Source organism: Pseudophryne corroboree, chromosome 9, assembly GCF_028390025.1.
Source record: "Pseudophryne corroboree isolate aPseCor3 chromosome 9, aPseCor3.hap2, whole genome shotgun sequence".
Taxonomy (NCBI): domain Eukaryota; kingdom Metazoa; phylum Chordata; class Amphibia; order Anura; family Myobatrachidae; genus Pseudophryne; species Pseudophryne corroboree.
In genome coordinates, this window is record NC_086452.1 from 131,812,075 (window position 1) to 131,831,685 (window position 19,611).

At 38.9% G+C, this 19,611-nt stretch overlaps 1 protein-coding gene across 1 annotated transcript in view; it reads left to right on the plus strand.

The window, feature by feature from the left end:
- Window positions 1-217: 217 nt before the first annotated feature.
- LOC134956796 (uncharacterized) overlaps window positions 218-19,611 on the plus strand; it is a 34,751-nt gene continuing 15,357 nt past the window's right edge. Inside the window, exons 1-9 of the mRNA XM_063938743.1 lie at window positions 218-288; window positions 415-491; window positions 752-811; window positions 1,707-1,766; window positions 5,599-5,649; window positions 9,267-9,332; window positions 13,027-13,071; window positions 15,521-15,562; window positions 17,691-17,738. Of these exons, the coding sequence (XP_063794813.1) occupies window positions 234-288; window positions 415-491; window positions 752-811; window positions 1,707-1,766; window positions 5,599-5,649; window positions 9,267-9,332; window positions 13,027-13,071; window positions 15,521-15,562; window positions 17,691-17,738 (504 nt within the window). The 5' untranslated portion in view covers window positions 218-233. The remainder of the gene's footprint in view (window positions 289-414; window positions 492-751; window positions 812-1,706; window positions 1,767-5,598; window positions 5,650-9,266; window positions 9,333-13,026; window positions 13,072-15,520; window positions 15,563-17,690; window positions 17,739-19,611) is intronic.

Here is a 19,611-nt window from a genome sequence, read left to right on the forward strand (position 1 = left end):
TTGATGTTTACATTTATCCCTGAATGGAGAAATATTGGCACACAAGGAATGTTTAGTTACTGCCAGCAAGATTTAGAACAGTATTTCTGTACATTACGTACACCATTGGTTGGACACATTCCAGCAGATGATGACATGCTCATGTTTTTGAAGTCAGAGACTTTTAATAGTATAAAAGCAGAAGCCTTTTACTGGCTGCCATATACACTGTGTGCTGATCTCAGGTATTCAACATGATGCTCATCACAGTGTTTATGCTGGTTGCTGTAACCCTCTCTCAGAGGACAGGTGAGTATGTAATAGGAATAAAACATCATCTGTAACTGCAAGTTTATTATTGATATATTTTTTTAATGTTTGTCTTTTACCCTCTGTAGATATTATTATCTGTTTAATTACTGTATGACATATTAGGTGCTGATTCCGTTCCTGATCCAAAGTGTGTAGCGCAACCTGGGGATAAATCAGCATGCTTGTCACTTACGTTTGTAGTAAGTAGTATTGTATTTATATGAAATATATACATTGCGTCAGTCTTCATTACCTCTTCTCACCCTCCCTCCCTTCTTGCACTTATCATCTGCCCCCATTCATCTCATGCACACTATTAATGTCTTTTCATGCTTTCCAGTAGATCCTCCTTTCCATCTCATTTATTTTCTATCTTTATTTTCCTTTTATTTTGTCACGTGAACTTTTCTAAATATAATATACTAGCTTATGTTTTATTTCTTATTGTATTTTTCAATAGAAAACTGGAAAACTGGTTACAGCACTTCAAAGCTTCCTCTGTGCATGTCCTGAAAATGCGGTACTGTAAATAAGCTGATTTCTATGTTTTACATTATCAGTGATAAATACAGATGAACACAAAAACAAAATTCACAACCATGAAGCACTTGTATTCCTGCCAGTATGCCCCATTGGAAAATTAAGACACCTATTTTTGGATGAGACCAAACCTCTTTTTTTAAACAGAATAGGAAGAGTGAAAATAAGGAATTTCCATAATGACAAGTTTAAACTTGTAATTAACAAGCACTTTATTGCTTTAGATCTGTGATTCTCAAAATTAGTCCTCAGGGTACACTTACAGTCCAGATTTTAAAGATGCTTAAGCAGTGATGTTTTATTTATACCCCAGTCAGTCTGAGTATACCATCTGGGAACAAGCATGGATTGCTGTATAATCTGGACAGTTAGGGCACCTATAGGAACTAAGTAAGAGAACCACTGCTCTATAGCCATAGTTTACTATTTAGGTGCAACTAGGTGCAATTAGTTTTGACTTTGTCAGCACAGTATTTTATATATGTGTGTGTGTGTGTGTGTGTGTGTGTGTGTATAATTTTTTTTTTTTTTTTTATGGATGCAAATTATCCATGACTAGAAAAGCAGGGTGAAACAGACTTGATCACAAAACACAAAATATGCCATTAGCCAAAATTATAGAATGGAATGAAAGTGAATGAAATTCTCTATACCTATCCCTGTAACTTGAAATAGAAACAAAATGAATCTTTATCAAGGACCATTCACACTGGTGCTTTAAGATATTTGCAGTTTCTATTACAATTAAATGTGTGTACTGTATGTGTGTATATACACACACAGTATGTGTATACATACCCCTTTGCATATTAATGCAATAAACATAAAGTCCTACTAGCATTTTTTTACTTACGTATTATTCATATTTTTTACAGGGTCAAGCTTTCAATTTCCAAGAATTTAAAAAATTGTATTTTGCGCTGAAAGCTGAACTTGTAAGTAAATGTTTCTGCATACATTTATTAACATGAATAATAATATGATTGGTACATGTGGTAATACAATGGATTTTTTCATGAAGGAGTCTTACTGTGGAGGCATTTAATCACTTCATCATGCTCTAGATATTCCCCATTGAGAAACAGCAATTTTCAACAAAAATATTTACCCAATTTGCCCAGTGACAATGTTAGAAGTACGGCTTCAGGGTAATCTACTGTACATCTGACAGCAGCTGACAGGTCAGTCACTGATAGGTGCAGAACATACGCTGCAGATAAATAATGTATGAGGCTCCAAACACTCAGGACAGTACTCAATGATATAATTATTGTGAGACCACATGGTTTCCTGTGAGCAATGTGGTATTTCAAACTGCCCCACTAAGCTGTACAGCATGTTATATAGCTCAGTGGGTAAGATATATATATATATATATATATATATATATACAAAGTAGAGGAGTTCCATTCAGCATATATACATTTTGTGTGCATAACATTTTGGCTGTAATAACCCGTGCAATATAGTGGAAGGAAAAAAGTGACTATGAAGTTTCAGGCCATATGGGACAGTAGAACATTCACAGTTGTGGCATTTTACCATGGGCGAACTGCAAATCTCACAACGGATGTGCAGCTGGATAATGACAATGCTAAGTGTATGATTAGAGTAGGTTCATTCCATATGTATAAATGTATCCTTAATTACAAATCCCTTTTGGGTCATTTGGCACCACTAACAATCTCCACCATGCAAATACCAGACGTTCACATTGTTTCTTGAAATTAGCATCTTATTTACATCACAGCTGCACACAAAGTTGCTTATAGTGTCCCTGGCACTTAGGTTTTTTATTGTTATATATATATATATATATATATATATATATAGCCTAATCAAAGGAGGCAAAGCCATGCACCCATAAAAAAAAATACAGAAAAATGTGTATTTTGAGCACCTCCCTGCCCACACTGCAGCATGTGATGGGCTGAGGAGAAGATCTGCAGCTGCTTTTTCCAGGTAAGGGATGGGGACCTGGGCCCCCAGTGGGCCCCTCCATCAGACCTGGAGCCCGGGTAATTAGTACACATCCCTACCTCTTGGCACCCCTGCCTGTGTATGCATTGTACTTTTATCACATCAGTTATGTGAAGAGGATGCATGTTATGTGGAAATCTAGCTTCCATAAAGGCCCCTTGGTTTCTTTAAAAATTGAAAAAATATGTGTAATGTGATCACATTTTGAGCAGAACTGCTTGTGTGACTTCCTATGTAGGAGTGATCAGCTAGGTAATAGTAAGTTTAAAAAAGTGTTGACTCTGAATTTGTGATCTATTTGCAACACTGTGATTGTCCTAAATATTATGCCGGCAGAACAATCAGGCATTTAAAACACATTTTTTGGAAAATCACAGAAATATTTTGTGTAAGACTCTAAAGCTGGCCATACACCTAAAGCTTTATTGTGCGATCTGGCTGGTTGGAATAAAAATCTGGTAATGTATAGATGCAAATGACAATTGAAAATTTGCTCCTAAATTATGTAAAACTGACAAAAATGGTCCTTCAGACAGTTTGGTTAAATCAACTGGATTTAACCAATTTGTCTAATTTACCATTTTTGTCTGTTTTCCAGTGTTTGGGAACAAATGGTCAATTGTCATTTGCTCTCATGCATTACCAGATTTTCATTCTAACCAGCCAGATTGGACAATAAAGCTTCAGGTGTATGACCTGCTGAAGGTCCTAATTCAGACCTGATCGCTCCTCTGCAAATTTGCAGAGATTTGCAATCAGTCACCACCCAGACAGAGTGAAAATCCGCCCCATGCAAGTCTGCGTATGCCGGGTGAAAAACATTGCATACGCCGGTCAGCTGCAAATCCAGTCTGTGTGTATCCCAGGACCTAGTCCTACAGTGTGAAAGAAACAGGCTGATCGGGGCAGGAGCAGATGTCACACACCCTCCCTGAAAATGCTTGGGCATGCCTGCGTTCTTCCTGACACTCCCAGAAAACGGCCAGTTACCGTCCCCAAACATCCACTTCCTGTCAATAAAACCTGTGAATGCCTAGTAATCAAAAAAGATGCCGAATTCTTTCACAGTTCGGCTTCGCATATGTGCATTACGATACATACACATGCACAGTTGAACGGTAATTGGCCGCCTTGCGAATTTGCACAACAGAGATCCTGTCTGATTTAGGCCCTAAGTCCCAGTGTGCTTTAGCATTTTGTGGACTAGTCTAATGGAGGATACTTATGGCATCTGAGACTGATAGGGACTGATTATATTCCTGCTACTAGTGGCATATCTATAATGGGTGCAGGGTATAAAGTGTTCATGGGCTCATGTGTCCACGTGAGGCCCACACTGCACACTTTGCACCCATTTATTTTATACCCAATTTTCTGGAGTCCCACAGTCAGTGTCAGAGCTGCACAAATCATAGGGAGAATGGCACAATGGCCATTTTCGTGGTGTTTTGTGCATTCACAATAGGAAGAGTCTACTAGTCCTCACTAGGGTGCTGCTGGTTAGAGAGTATGGTGTCCAGATGGAGACTGCACACAGACCCCTTCTCTCTTAATGCGTCCTTACCTGCTACTGTAAGAGTGGATAGATTCAGTAAGTTGTGTCGGCAGGGCTGTAGACACCGGGCACTAGGGTCACCAGGGGATCCTAGCGCTGTCCCAGAGTGTAGTGCGCATGTGCAGATCTCCAGGAATATGGTGTGGTGGCCATTTTCCCAGAGATCTCCTTACTGTACATGTGCAAATCTCCAGAACAAATGTCACCACCCCATTTACCGGAGATTTACTTAGAGATGCTGCAGCCAGCGGTGAACTCCGGAGAGGTGAGTATTGCACCCATTGTAAATACTTCAGTGGTGATGAGAAGATCAATAGAAGAATTCATTTTACATTTTTTGTTATTTGAAAGATAATTTAAAACACCTATTAAGGTTCTAATATACAAATATGTTACAAATCTTCCTTAGATTCTGAACAATCTGTTTTCTTCTAAGTGTCTTTTAGGATCATAACAATGTTGCAGTTGCATCTTGCAAAGGGATTGCTGAACAAACATTTTACATAGTATATGAAGAGAGACTATGGTTAATAAATTCAGATTAGTGGTTAAGGAAACATTGTTTTGACAGATATGTTGTATTGGTTCCAATTTTTGTCCACAAATTATAGAATGAGAATCACTTAGGGATCCCCATCTATCATCAATAGTTACAGTAGCAACCATTGATGGTTTGTGGTTGAGGATGTTACCATTATTAGGAGAGGTACACATATTGTGATGGAAGACTGGTGGTGGCGTGTATATGCTGTGGTCTGAATAACCGTAGTAGCCAAACATTGATGGGTGCTTTGATATAATGCAGCAATATAGTTTAGACATCGATAGACAAGCAGTACCCACTGCTGGTCCTCATAATTTGTGTCAATTATATTTGTGAATTTAATATAACAATGAGAATATAATATTGATGAAAAGTGAGGTCAAGTCAAGAGTGGTCATTTTGTTTAATTGGTTCGCACATGCCTTTCTTTTATTTCCATATTTTAAAAGTGTCTTCTATTTTGTGTATAAACAAAGACAATTATTTTAAAAGAATGCTGTACAGCTACATATTTATACTGAAATAATGGAGAAGAATGGTTCTGGGATGCTGCATATATTACTGACTTACTGTACTTAATATTACATTATTGAGCAGAATTTTCAGAAGACAGATGTAAAGTAATAAAATATGTAATGATATTTATTGTGAAAGTATATTTTACTTATCATTTCTGGTCAATTCGCAGGCATGTGTTGGTTGTGATGTTAATATTCTTTTGGGTACAGGACTGAAATTGGTAAGTGTACTGTACATACAAAAATAACATGTATACAGCTCCCTGGTGTGTTTAGCAGAAGGGTTTGAAATCCTATGGCTGGTTTGGTCACTAAATATTGTCCAAATATATTTTGTACACTATGCTAATCTGTCTCTCTGTCTCTGTCTCTGTCTCTGTCTCTGTCTCTCTCTCTCTCTCTCTCTCTCTCTCTCTCACTCACTCTCCCTCCCACTCTCACACACGACACATTATATGTACATTATGGGGGTTATTCAGATGTTGAAGCCAAAAAAAAGCAAACTTGGCAAAACCATGTTGCACTGCAGGTGGGGCAGATGTAGCATGTTCCGACTTAAAGAGATTTAGATTTGGGTGGGGTATGTCCAAACTGAAATCTAAATTGCAGTGTAAAAATAAAGCTGTTTAACATTTGTGGGCTACATGCAAAAGCAGCCAGTATTATTTACCCTGCACAGAAAAAATATAAATGTATATTTGAATAGCATAATGGTTTGTTCCAGATACAAACTTACATGCTTTTTCTGCCTTGCTACTAAATCAGAATCAGACGCTATATGCACACTATGAACTATATAGTCAAATTGTTCACCTGTTCTACTAAACATTTTACACAGGAAATCCCCCACCACCTAAGATCCTGCACTTGCCCCTGAGATGTATTCTTTATAAATGACATATTATGCTGTTATTCATCACCAGCTTCCCACCTCTTATTTAGTCATTTGTAAAATGTTATGTTATTTTAAAATGGAGATCAACTGAATTAAAAAAAAAACCCTCTAATGTTCAAATCTGGAAATTCTAGTTCTATTTAGAAAAGTTATGCTAGTGTGTAGGACTATTTATGTGAATTATATATAATGCATTTTTCAGTTTGCCTTGGACTAATATTAGAAGAGCAGCAATATACACACAGAAAGTTTTCGTGTTTACAGATGTAGTAGAATGTGTTGCACCATGGTACTGAGGGCCTCATGCAGAGTTTGAAACAAATGCAGCTAAAGTTTATAAGTTTGAACCCTAACAAAACATTGGAAGGGGTGTAAAGGGTTTTTCTTGTTTGGTTGCATGCAATATAAATGCTGCCAGCTTTAGCATATAGCACCTATATACTGGATAATTCTGTTCCTACACTGCAGTGTTTCTTTCTGCACATTATATATGCCCCCACCCTGCAGTGCAGCATTTTTTTCCCAAAGTACAAAATTACACCTTATAATTGGATTTATTGCTATATTTGAGGAGTATCTTTATTACAAAAAAATATTTTCTGGATAGACAGTATATGCAAATTTCTAGCACCCCCTTAATGTGTATCGGGTGGGTGTGGGACACAGCAGGTACTGTCTCAAAAAAGGGACTGTCCTGTGAAAATCAGGACATTTGGGAGGTTTGCTGTTCCACTATTTTCACTGATACAAACAGTACCATAGTTTCTATGGGACTTGATATATAGCAAGAAGAATTACAAGGTTTGATCCCAGTAGATAACAATATATGCAGGTGGCATTAGCCCATAGTAGCCTGAGCAGTAGTTGCTCTCCCCACTGACACATGAGCAGCCTGGCAGCTGTGTATGCACATTAGACTTGCCACGTCCGACCCCAGAAGCAGAGTAATGATAGCATAAGCCATCCCTTTGCTTCCAGCTTTTTGCCTGGAAGGTTCATATCTCTTATCTTATCTAGAGAATGTTAGTAAATTTCAGTGAAATTATTTATTTATGTAGGGTGACCGTATTATCCCTTTTAACTGGGACGCTCACGGATTACACAGGATCTGTGGTTGATTAAAACCAGCGGAAATGTAGGCTTGAAGTCACCCAACTACAGAACCTGTGTAATCCATGAGCGTCCCAGATAAAAGGTATAATATGCTCACCCTAATTTATGCTTTGAGAGTGTAGGGGATATTAGCACATCCACGTCACAATAATAATGCAGGATGTACTAAATAGGACTGTAATGATCTACTCACAGCTAGAGACACATCAGGCGGAAGCAGTTTCTCACCTAATTACTGTAGCTCGTACATTGTAGTGATCAGTCACCAGCAAAATAGTTTAAAGTAAATCAAATGAGTGCGTTTAGTTTTATGGCACAACTCTGACTGATATAGCCACATTTCATGTAATCTGACAAAACATAATGTACAGGTTTTATTTCAATGCTTTTATTGATAATGTAATAACTATGGGGATTATTCAGGTTTGTTAGCAAACCAAAAAAGCTGGCAAGTGGACAGAACCATGCTTCACTGCAGGTGGGGTAGATGAAACATGTGCAGAGAAATTTAGATTTGGGTGGGTTATATTCTTTCTTTGCAGGGTAAATACTGACTGCTTTATTTTACACTGCAATTAAGATTTCATTTCTAATATCCAACCCAAATTTAACACTCTGTGCACATGTTACATCTGCCCCACCTGCAGTGCAACATGGTTTTGCCCATTAGTGTGCTTTTTTGGTTTACTAACAAACCTGAATAAGACCCAATGTATAAACACATTTACATGCATTATAAAAGCATCCAATACTTCATAAAATTAAAATGATTTTTCCACTATGTCAGTGTTTATCATGCTAAACATTCTGCTACTACCAGTACATGAGCCATGAATTTGACATCATTTCAGTCATTTTTTTATGTGTTGTTTAAAAATACTAAAGAGAAGATGTATATAATACTCAGTATACTCTGACATAGTGAGTGGTATTTATGCAGCTACAAGGATGAGGTCATATAGCGGATAGTGCATTTTCTGATTCCTAGGTAACATATAAAATGTTACTGCTTTATACAGATACACAGAGATATTTCAGTAATACTCAGGGGTTACAGAATGTACCACATGGAGAGGGTGCTCCTACTGTAATCTGTAGTTATCTGAAAAGCTTTATCCTTTTAAAAAGACTTTATTTTTCCAGCTCATGCAGATGAACAGGGCCGGATTAAGGGCCACATGGGCCTGGGGCTGAAAATATTCAAGGGCCTAATGTGAGAAACTGGGGAGGTGTGATTAGTGCTGTGTGGGTGTGGCCAGAGCTATGTGGGCGTGTACACCCTCTACAGTCTACACTATCAGCTGTAATGTCTTGCTAAATATGTAAAAATATAGAAAATTGCATAAAATATAAATGCAATCTTAATAGTTATGATTTATGGCTGACTATGTGGCCAGCTGGTGGCTAGTGATCATCATGCTGCCATAATGATGGACCTATTTTTATGTGGAGGCCTGGAGCTGTAGCTCTATCCGCCACATTGTTAATCTGGCCCTGTAGATGAACCGTGTTTATTTTACAGTAATGGTGTAATCCAATGACTGGTGATAAATGGTGAATGGTGAGGCCGATGTGCTGATTCTGATATTTAAGCTCAAAGAGAATATTTTTACTTCGTTTGTACTGGATAAAACAATCTGAATACACACATTGCTATAATAATTAAAGCTATCTATTATTATGATGACTAAGTAAGCCATGAAGTGTTATTTGGCAAAGGGGTATCAAAAATAAATCGTAAAACTTATATAATTCATAGTATATTCTCAGATAAATTCATTTAGTTCTTGTTCAGTAAGTTAATCTATACATTTTTCAATGTGATTCTAGGAAGACCTACTCTCTAGTAACATTGAGGATGTGGACAAACTAACATCAGCAGTAAATAAGTTATTGGTAAGTTACAGTATATTTACTGTTTTAATTGTTTTTCTCCATCTTGTAAATATAGATATTATACTGTACATTGAATTTATTTGCAAACTGTCACAATCATGTCACTGTCATGTAGTATTTGAATCATAGCATTATTGTGACATACTGTATAATAAATGAGTTTAGGGTTAGTACACAGGTTTAATTAAAACACCACTTATTAGTTGTGACAGACAAATCCTCTCACTGTGTATGGAAATCACTGTCCCATCACTTTTGGAGACATTAGATCTGCACTAGAAACATACATCAAAGTTTCCTTGTAGCTTCCAGAAAAGCCCAGATGTCTAAAGCCAAAGGTAGCTTGTCCTGTCTTGAAATGGAAGTTTTATCTTCATAGCCAAGTGTTTCTGCAAAAGGCAAATTTCGAGCACGTACCAAGAATTTGTACTTTATATGTGAGGTACAAATAAAAAGTGTTTATTCATGAAGCAGCTTTGTTTCTAGCCCTAACCTATAGTCCTGAATAACTGTAATGCCATTGTGCTGCTACTTCATCACTAAACACATTTCCTTAACATGGGCTGACTAGATTGATATGTTGTCTCCCACTATTGTCTGTGATAATGTCTCTGCATGTCTGGCTGCAGGTGTGTACTACTTACATAAAATCTCCAGTCACATCCTGCTCCCAATTCCTTATTTAGGAGGTGGATTTCCTAAAGCTTCTAAACATGAAAGTGGAGGTATTGCCCATAGCAACCAATCAGATTTTATCTATCATATCTCTATTGTGTTAAGATACTGCAAGAACCACTCGGCCATCTAGTCTGTCCCTTCTTTAACCATATTGTTAACTCAAATCCTATTTGATCCTTATATCTTTGTAAATATATCCTTATGACTATCCCATGCCTGTTTAAATTGCTCTGCTGTATTAGCCTATACCACCTCTGATGGGCGGCTATTCCACTGGTCCACTACTTTTTCTGTGAAGTAAGTTTTCCTTACATTTCCCCTGCATGTCCTTGTGTTCTATTACTTCTTTCCTTTGAAGAATCTCTTCCTCCTGTACCTTGTAAAAAAACCCTTGATATATTTGAAAGTTTCGATCATGTCCTCCCTTTCCCTTCTCTGCTCCAAACTATACACATTAAGATCTTTTAGTCTTTCCAGGTAACATAGAAACATAGAATTTGTCGGCAGATAAGAACCACTTGGCCCATCTAGTCTGCCCCTTATTTTTATTTTTTTTATCACTAACCTTATTTGATCCTTATTTCTTTGTAAGGATATCCTTATGTCTATCCCATGCATGTTTAAATTGCTCTACTGTCTTAGCCTCTACCACCTCTGATTGGAGGCTATTCCACTTGTCCACTACCCTTTCTGTGAAATAATTTTTCCGCAAATTTCCCCTGAACCTCCCCCCCTCCAGTCTCAGTGCATGTCCTCGTGTCCTATTGCTTCTCTTCATTTGTAAGTTTTGTGATGTAGACCCTGCACCATATTAGTTGCCCTTCTTTGTACTGTATCTAATGTGTTATATCCTTCTGGAGATATGGCCTCCAGAACTGAACACAGTATTCTAGATGAGGCTGTACTAATCACCTATACAGTGGCATTATTACTTCTTTCTTACTGCTACTGATTCCTCTCCCTCTGCCATACCTCCCAAATTGTCTAAATAGCAGAGAGAGACATCCTCGAGTGCCAAAGGCGTGCGGCTAAAATTAGTGGGTGTGGCCTCATGGGTAGAGGGTGTTTCCTCATGGCAAGAACCAGGAATACAAGCCACTCCCCTGTTTCCATCAGTATGGGGATATGAAAAGCACTCAGTGAGCTGCTGGCCATTCCACCTGTCTCTCCTTGCTGGGGAATAGACGCTGTGTCCATGCGCACAGCATCTATTAACTGCTGCTCTGCTCAGAGCAGCGAGTGACATGTGGGATATCCCAACTGAACCCCCCACTATGGGACACTGTGACTCGCTGGTGTGACAGCGGGACAGACAGGGAAAATCGGGAATGTCCTACCAAAATCGGGACAGTTGGGAGATATGCTTATGCTACCAAGCATCTGATTTGCCTTCCTCATTGCTTTGTTACATTGCTTACCTGCCTTTAAGTCATGGAGGAGCCGGGTGCTGCATGTAATGTTACAGTGCAGCATCCGGCTCCTGTCACTGAGGGGGAGCCAGCACTTGGTGTCATCCCTTGGCTGGAGATACCTCTGCACCCCCCTAGTAATGCCACTGCTGTCATAATGCTGAAATCATTTCACTGGTTTTAAATTTAATTTACACTGATTCAGACATATCTGTGTCATTGCATAGAAAAATAATGTTTTTTTTCATACAGAGCACATACTGTATACACACACATATTAGACATGGCTTTGATATTACACTGTACTTTACAGTAGGATTAGACTGCCCTCCATACTTCATAACATCCTTCATAATCCTTCATCCTTCTGAATCAGTGCAATTTATATTTTCCCTCCTTCTATTCAAAATGTTTTTGTTCCATTGACACATTTTGCACCCAGTAGCTGGATTTGCCCTTAACTTGAAATCAGCCCAATAAACACCAGCTCTATACTCCAAGATGGACTTACAGTCCATGGTACCAGTGTGAGCACTACAGAGCATTTAGTAATCTAGAACCTGACCTAGGCATTCCTAGTAACTATGGATATTAGTCATATTATTGCTCAACCTTCCCCTGATGGCAATAAGTGCACTAGATCTAACAATCTTATACAATCCTCTCCGTTCCCGACCTCTCTGCTCTGCACAAGATCAACGTCTCTCATCCACACTCATTACTTATTCACACTCAAAATTACAGGACTTTATCCGGGTTTCACCCACTCTGTGGAATGCCCTCCCATGCACAATAATACTTGCCTCTAGTCTCCAAACCTTTAAACGTTCCCTGAAAACTCACCTCTTCAGACAAGCCTAACAAATTCCAGACCCACCGACATAGCCTTCAGTTCTTCCCTATCTAATTACATCCTCTCTGTACAGTATACATAACAACACATATTTTGTCTTTCTTTACTCTCACACCCTCCTGACACTTGGCCAACATTGCGGGGTATCATCATACAACCCATTAAGAACCTAGCAATCTGGTGGACCATTATGCTATAGATAGCATCTATCCTTGTGTATCTATGCCTATTTCCCTATAGATTGTAAGCTTGCGAGCGGGGCCTTCCTACCTCTATGTCTGTCTGTTTTTACCCAGTTTTGTTCTATTACTGTTGTTCTAATTGTAAAGTGCAACGGAATATGCTGCGCTATATAAGAAACTGTTAATAAATAAATAACACGTAAACTTTCTAAGTGATAAAATAACTATGACATTCATTGCATATATAACCAAAACATAAGACATTCTCCTAAACCACTCATACTATTAAAATAAGAGGCTCTTTTTATAGTAAATGCAAATAGAAACATTGGGGAAATGTATTAGATCACTATGGATAGATGTATCTCCAGTTCTAATAAGGGTTTATGTAAAAAGAAGCATGTCTATGCAGATTTTACTTAACCTGCATTTTGTAGTATAGGAAATATACAACAGTTAATGAAAATAAATGCGCAGTAGTTCCTTTATGCTGTGTTTTTTTTAAAAACCTTTACACTTTGTTTAGAGTTTTTGCTTTATGCTGAATGTTTTGTCTTCTGCATATGTTCTAGGGGGGCCTTAACCTTGGCGGTGTAGTGAAACTTCTTTGCAAAGTGGTAAGATAAAATTTCATTGTAACAATGCTTTTTCTCACTGTACTCTATTACAGCCTTTATTTATTGACTTATCTACTTCATTCCCTATATTTTAAGGGTCAGTCTTTTTCACACAAGTGATAAGATCAATCAGGGATGGACTGGGGCTCGTTTTCAGCCACAGCATTTGTGCACTCTTGCTAAAGGCACATGTGCGCATGACACAGAGGCGTGCACACGTCGCAGGGAGTGTGGGAATGGCTCATGGAGGCATGCTGTGAGTCGGGGGGCATGGACTCATGGCATGCCCCCATATTTTAAAGAGACAAACTTTTTGGGCAGTGAGAGGAGACAATTAGAGAGACGGAAGCTGTGCAGTGCACGGCCTTCCCGATTCTCTCTATGAGGGACCAGACCATTGTCCCTCCTGGCATTTGCCAGAAGTGCCAGATGGGCAGTTCGGCTCTGGGATCAATGGTGTTCCATATTTGGGACTTTGTTTTCCCTAGTAAATCACCCCTGCTGGTGCAATTCACACTTTCTCCAAGGTAAACAGCAATTATTGCAGTGTTGTGATAATGCTGGTGGGTGACTCAGCCATCCAATCAGTACACCAGACAGTGTACTGAATAAAACTATTTTTTATCACTGCAAGGATGGCTGAGCTACTGAGCTATGCAGGACCTGTTAGTGTATTGAATATAGAGATTTAATTTTATATACTCCTTTAAAATCTATAAATGCACACTGTGTACAGGATGCACATGTCAGTAAAATGATGTTTTAGTTTGGCATACACACAGAATACAAGAGAAATATGTATTTACTTTAAGCATGAATATGTGTGAAACTGTGCAATCGTCCATACATAAAGGGTATATAGTGTGAGATGTGTGAAGGACACAAGAAATACAGTAGTTACTTGGAATCACTGCAGAATGTAGCATCTCAGTGGTGCTGTGTAAATGTCTTCACAGATTGGCTTGGATTTATGGCCATATGGGTCTGGGCCTTGGGAGACAATTATGTTGTAGCATAATACAGCTTTGTTTTAATACTTATGAATTGTTAAAGACAGGGGCGTTTCTACATAGAGGGAGCCCCTGTGCAGACTCTGGGTGGGCCCCCTCCTCTGCATAGTGCAGTAGTCTCCGGCATTGTGCCAGAGTCTACTACACATGCACAGGTCTCCGGAAACATGGCGCCTGCCATGTTACAGAGACCAATTTCACTACTGCACATGTGTGGCGGCCAGTTTGGCTATGATTTTTACCGTGGCTGCAGCGCCCGATACGGAACTCTGGAAATGTAGTTATTAAAATATGGGAGCAATGTGTGTGGTTTGGGCCCCTTGGACCCAGGGGCCTGTGTGCACCATACACATTGTACCCATTATAGAAACACCAATTGTTAAAGACCTTCTGTTGCTGTATAATTCAGTTTCATTTCTTCCTTTTCTTATATGATATAACTGTTTTTTACTTGCATTCAGAAAAGCAAGAGTAAAACCATTTTCTCATTACTAGTAGAATACATTTAGTAGGTAGGGTGTAATTGTACATTGAGATTTATGGACCAAAACTAAAACATATGTCCTGCAGATTTAGCACAGTTGGAGACTTTGCCATATTAATGTGCCCATACTATTCTCATTGTATTCACTCCTGGTTCTACTGTAGCTACATCTTCTCATAGCTGGCTTTCCTCATGTTGGGTTCACATTTACCTGCCTGTAGATTTCTCTCCTGTCTACTAACTAGGCTTCCTATAATATGTCATTTCTGCTAGATTCTACTTCTGGACTTTGTCTCATTTTATCTGCTCTTTCCCCTCTGTACTTATACCTTCCCTCATCTGTCATCACTATGCTTGGGCCTGGCCCCAGAGCTGGATTATGGCTTTGCCGGACCTGTACTCATGAAGAATATCCACCAGATAATGTATGTTTGAGACAACTCTGATGGAGAAAATCTTTGTTATTTCCTGATAAATGGCCTGTAGTCAATTAGTCTTATATATGATGGGGATATCGGTAACAATAACCCAAGTTAGAGAGTGCAGTTACCAAGTAATGTGTCAGTGCATTCTTCTCACCACAGCAGTATTGATCCTGATGTTGGTATAGTGATATATGTATCATCATAGTCAGCTATTATTATTACCTGGCCAACCACGTGGATGCGAACCACACGGCTTCTAAAGGGGTCTCAGATTACCTGGTCTGGGTAGGTCCCCTGTGAAAGAGGGGCCAGGGACATCTGCTTTACTATGTTATATGCAGTCTTATCATCACAGTCACACAAGGTGACATGTGTCCCACAAGATCAGCTCATCCTCTGCTGCTGTGACCATTCTCACTGGGTATATTCTGGGCAGGCAGATGGTGAAGACTGAGTGTGTGTAAATATTCATTATTTGTATATGCAGTACAGTTTATTTAAACATGTAAATGAATATATTTCACATACAGGTAACTGCCCTGAACACACCATGTGTCCAAGATCTACTACAGGTATGGATATATTAGGCAGGATGTAATGCTGCCCAAGTTAGATGACCATGCGGAATGCTGGCCGAACTCTGACTTTTTTTAAAAGAGAAATTACTTACAAGGCATGGTTTTGCCTTGTAAGTGATTGCCCTTTTAAAAAAAGTCAGATGGCATCCCCAATGGCCGACGAACTCGGGCAGCATAACATCCAGCCCATTGTGTTGACTGTATTACAGTATTTTAAAGTAAGACATAACGTTGTAATGACACAAAATAATGATTTGGAGTATGAACAGATAGGTTACTTACACTGCTGCATAATACTCAGAACTATCAATACTATTCCCATGTATTTTTTATACCAGGACCAGCTCAGAGAGTCCAGGGCTGGTTATGCTTTGGGGGGGGACCACATGTCATGTTCTTTTAAACTCTTTATTAACTTTTGCAGACAGAAACCAGCACAGATGTCACCGGTCTGCGTATGCTTCTGTCAAACTCGCACATTATAATCAGACTCGCATTACAAGGTGCTAGTTACATAGAGAAAAAGCCACATGGACTAACACTTTGCAATAGACTTGAAAGCGCAAATTCCTTGCTATTACATGGGCCAAGTTTTGGGACAAACTTGAACCATTTAATGTGTGAGAAGGAGCTTGTTTTCCAGCATATAAAACTCGCACCCTATTACATTGGGCCCATATATAATATTTGTTTATAGCATCTGAATAAATAACTGTTACATATTATAGTCCATGCCTAAATACAAATAAAATTTACTAATAAAAGCAGCTGATTATACGGTATCCTACTACTAAATATCCCATTATGGTTTGTATTGTGATTTACAACTAAAAAAAAATAAGACTTGTTTGCGTACACAAGCATTTCAGTAAAACATATCTATTCGGGCATCTAAGAAAAAGTTGTCAGCTTAGTATAACAGCACAACTAATCATATTTATTAATTTACGCTAGAGAACATAATTTGGTTTATACAGTATATACAGTCCCTGAATGTGACTACTTATACTGTATACCCACATGCAAAAGCAAGATTTAAATTTGAGGGAATGGAATTATTTAAATTATAATTAAGTAGTAGAAAGAGCAAATCCCCGGATTCTAGGACATGGGGGCATATTCATCATGCTAATTATCAGGCCCCTCTGAAAATTAACATTCTGACTCACAGTGAGCGCCAGAGCAATTCATCATTGCTCCGGCACGGAGACAGCTGATGCAAAAATCATCTGTCTCCACAAATTTTTTCACTGCTACTTTCATTGCTGTGGAAAAATTTGTCAGGACTAGCACTAATGCGCCTGCATGAGTTACAGTTCATGCAGGCTCACAAAGCCCCCGGTTTCCGGTGGCAGAAGTGGAGGGATTCAGAAAGATCTCCCTTTGCAAGCCAGGACTGCTTCCAATAGGTAAACATCAGGGTAGCAGGAGCACTCGCCATCTGTAGGTGGCAAATGCTCCCACAGTCAAGGTCTGAAAATGTTGTATTTTGTATTTTTGGTGCTTGATGAATAGGGTCATACTAGTGCCTGGATAGCTCGGGAGGGAAAGGTAAGCAAAACATATATGTGATATGTCCTGCGTTACCTTCATGATGAATGGCTCAAAAACTTAATTTTTACAGAAGTGAAAATGTTCATTTTCACCTACATTTGTAGAAATTAAGTGATGATGAATATGCCCCAGTGAGCAGTATCTTTCTCCTGCAACACAACTTTATATGTCCATGTCATTGCAGGATCACCATATACTTGCAGATTCCAAGCCCTGTAAATGTAATTTAAAATCTTAACGTGTAACTTGTTAGGAAAAACAGCCTGCAGACTATGAATGCAGCCCCTATAGGTGGAGTGCTAATTATATGTGTTTTTTACTAAGGGGAGACTCACCTTCAGAAGGTTATTGCAGAATGTACAGTAGGTCTGCATTTAAATAAAGGAAATAGCATCAAGCAAGCAGCCAATTACATATATTAGTTGCTTGTTGTATCATATTCTCTGGCACACGTTAGATATTTGTTCTGTTTATTGATTAATTGAAGTATAATTATAACATCTTTCAATTGTATACCCTGCACTTCATAACCAAAGGCCTCAGTTATTTTTCATTTTTAATCTTTTAGAACGGTATTCCAAAAGTTACTGACAATATCAAGAACGCATTATGTGGAGTAAGTAAGACTGTTTCTTTTTATCATAATAATTCACATGATAAATATATTTAAGCATTATTTAACAAGATGACTTCAGTAAAAATAAAAGTGTCTTCATTGTTTCTATATACTTAAGAGAAAGCTGCTTTAATTTTTGCTTGGGCAATGGTTATGTTACTTAGAGAATATATTGTAAATGTTCCATACTCTACATCAGGGCTGGCCAAACCGGTCCTCGAGATCTACCAACAGTTCATGTTTTCCAGGCCTCCTGGAGATCTGTAGAATTGTCAGTTAGGAATGAATGCAGCACATCTTAATTAGTAATGACTACACCTGTGCACTAGCTAGGTGGCCTGGAAAATGTGTACTGTTGGTAGATCTCGAGGACTGGTTTGGCCAGCCCTGCTCTACATCTATTATGGCCATTTATGTAGAGCAAGAGTTACACAGCGCATCTGTATAGGTGCAAATACATCCATGTTTACAGATCAGTTACAGGTCATACTTTTATTGAACCAGGTATTGTATTTCTGGGCATGAGATGTGTTTGGAAAGTTGGACTTCTCAGTATATCACTTGCACAATTAAAATATCACCATAAATCCCTCCCTATTACCACATTTTCTTCCACACCTGTTATTCATTTAAATGTTTAAATGTTTCTACCAGAATCTCCTTTTTCACCCCATGTGTCCAGTGTCATGTGGGTCAGTTGACAATCCAGTCCAATCCTTGGTGGCCTAGTGATCAATGCAGTGCCCATCCCCTAAGCCTATTGGCTTATAGTTACAGCACTCCATTTCCTCCCTTTGTCTGAGCTCCAACATTCACAATGCTTTGTGACAGGATGCTGGATGTATCAACAGAGATTGGAAGCTTTCTGGCTCCTATAGCGTGTTGTACCTGTTACCCATTCATGTAGGAGACAGAGTGGAGCTGCTGTCGGCCAATATTATAGATGCTGGTAGCACTCTGAATAGAAGAACTAAGGCAAGAGCAACAACATTACTAAATATCAGCCATCATGTCACTCATATAGGGATCATTTTAAGAATGAGTGATAACCCCTTAGCACTTACTAAACAGGTTATGACCTCCATGCAATTCTGTATTTTGCTAACCTTAAGGCTCTTTGTGACTGTACCACTTATACCATCATTAGAGCTAGCAGTATGATCCCTATTGACAGCATCAGGGACCCAGAAAAGCATTTACAGTTCAGGGAAGCCTTCCCAGGCTTTGCTGTATCACCAACGGGTGTTAGCACTGTGCATATGCAGACTGCCAGAAACTAGACAGAAGAGACCAACAAAGAGGTGGACACCGCAGAACCTCACTGGACAAATAAGTAATCTTAAACACTTCTAGCTGTTGCCCCTCAAGTCTGATATACTGTATCAGTGATGTAACTAGGCAGTTTAACGCTGTGTGCAAGAAACGGCACTGGCACCCCTTTATGTAAAATAGGGGCAGTGTGCACCATAGGGACAGTGTGCACCGTAGGCATACGCAAAAAAATATGGGGGCATGGCTTCATTTGGAAGGTGTGTGACCACAAAATTATACCAATTCATACTATTATTTAAATTATGCCACACAGTAGCGCCACTAGACCAGGTAGAGCCCCTTTTACACATTACGGATGCCAGTCCCCCTTTTTACACAGTATGGCAGCCAGTCCCCCTTTTTACACATTACGGCAGACAAAGTCCACCTTTTAAACATTACGGCAGACAGCGTCACCTTTTTACACATTACGTCAGACAGCGTCCCTTTTTTACACATTATGGCAGACAGTTTCCCCCTTTTTACACATTATGGCAGACAGCGTTCCCTTTTTACACATTATGGCAGACAGTATCCCCCTTTTTACACATTACAGCAGACA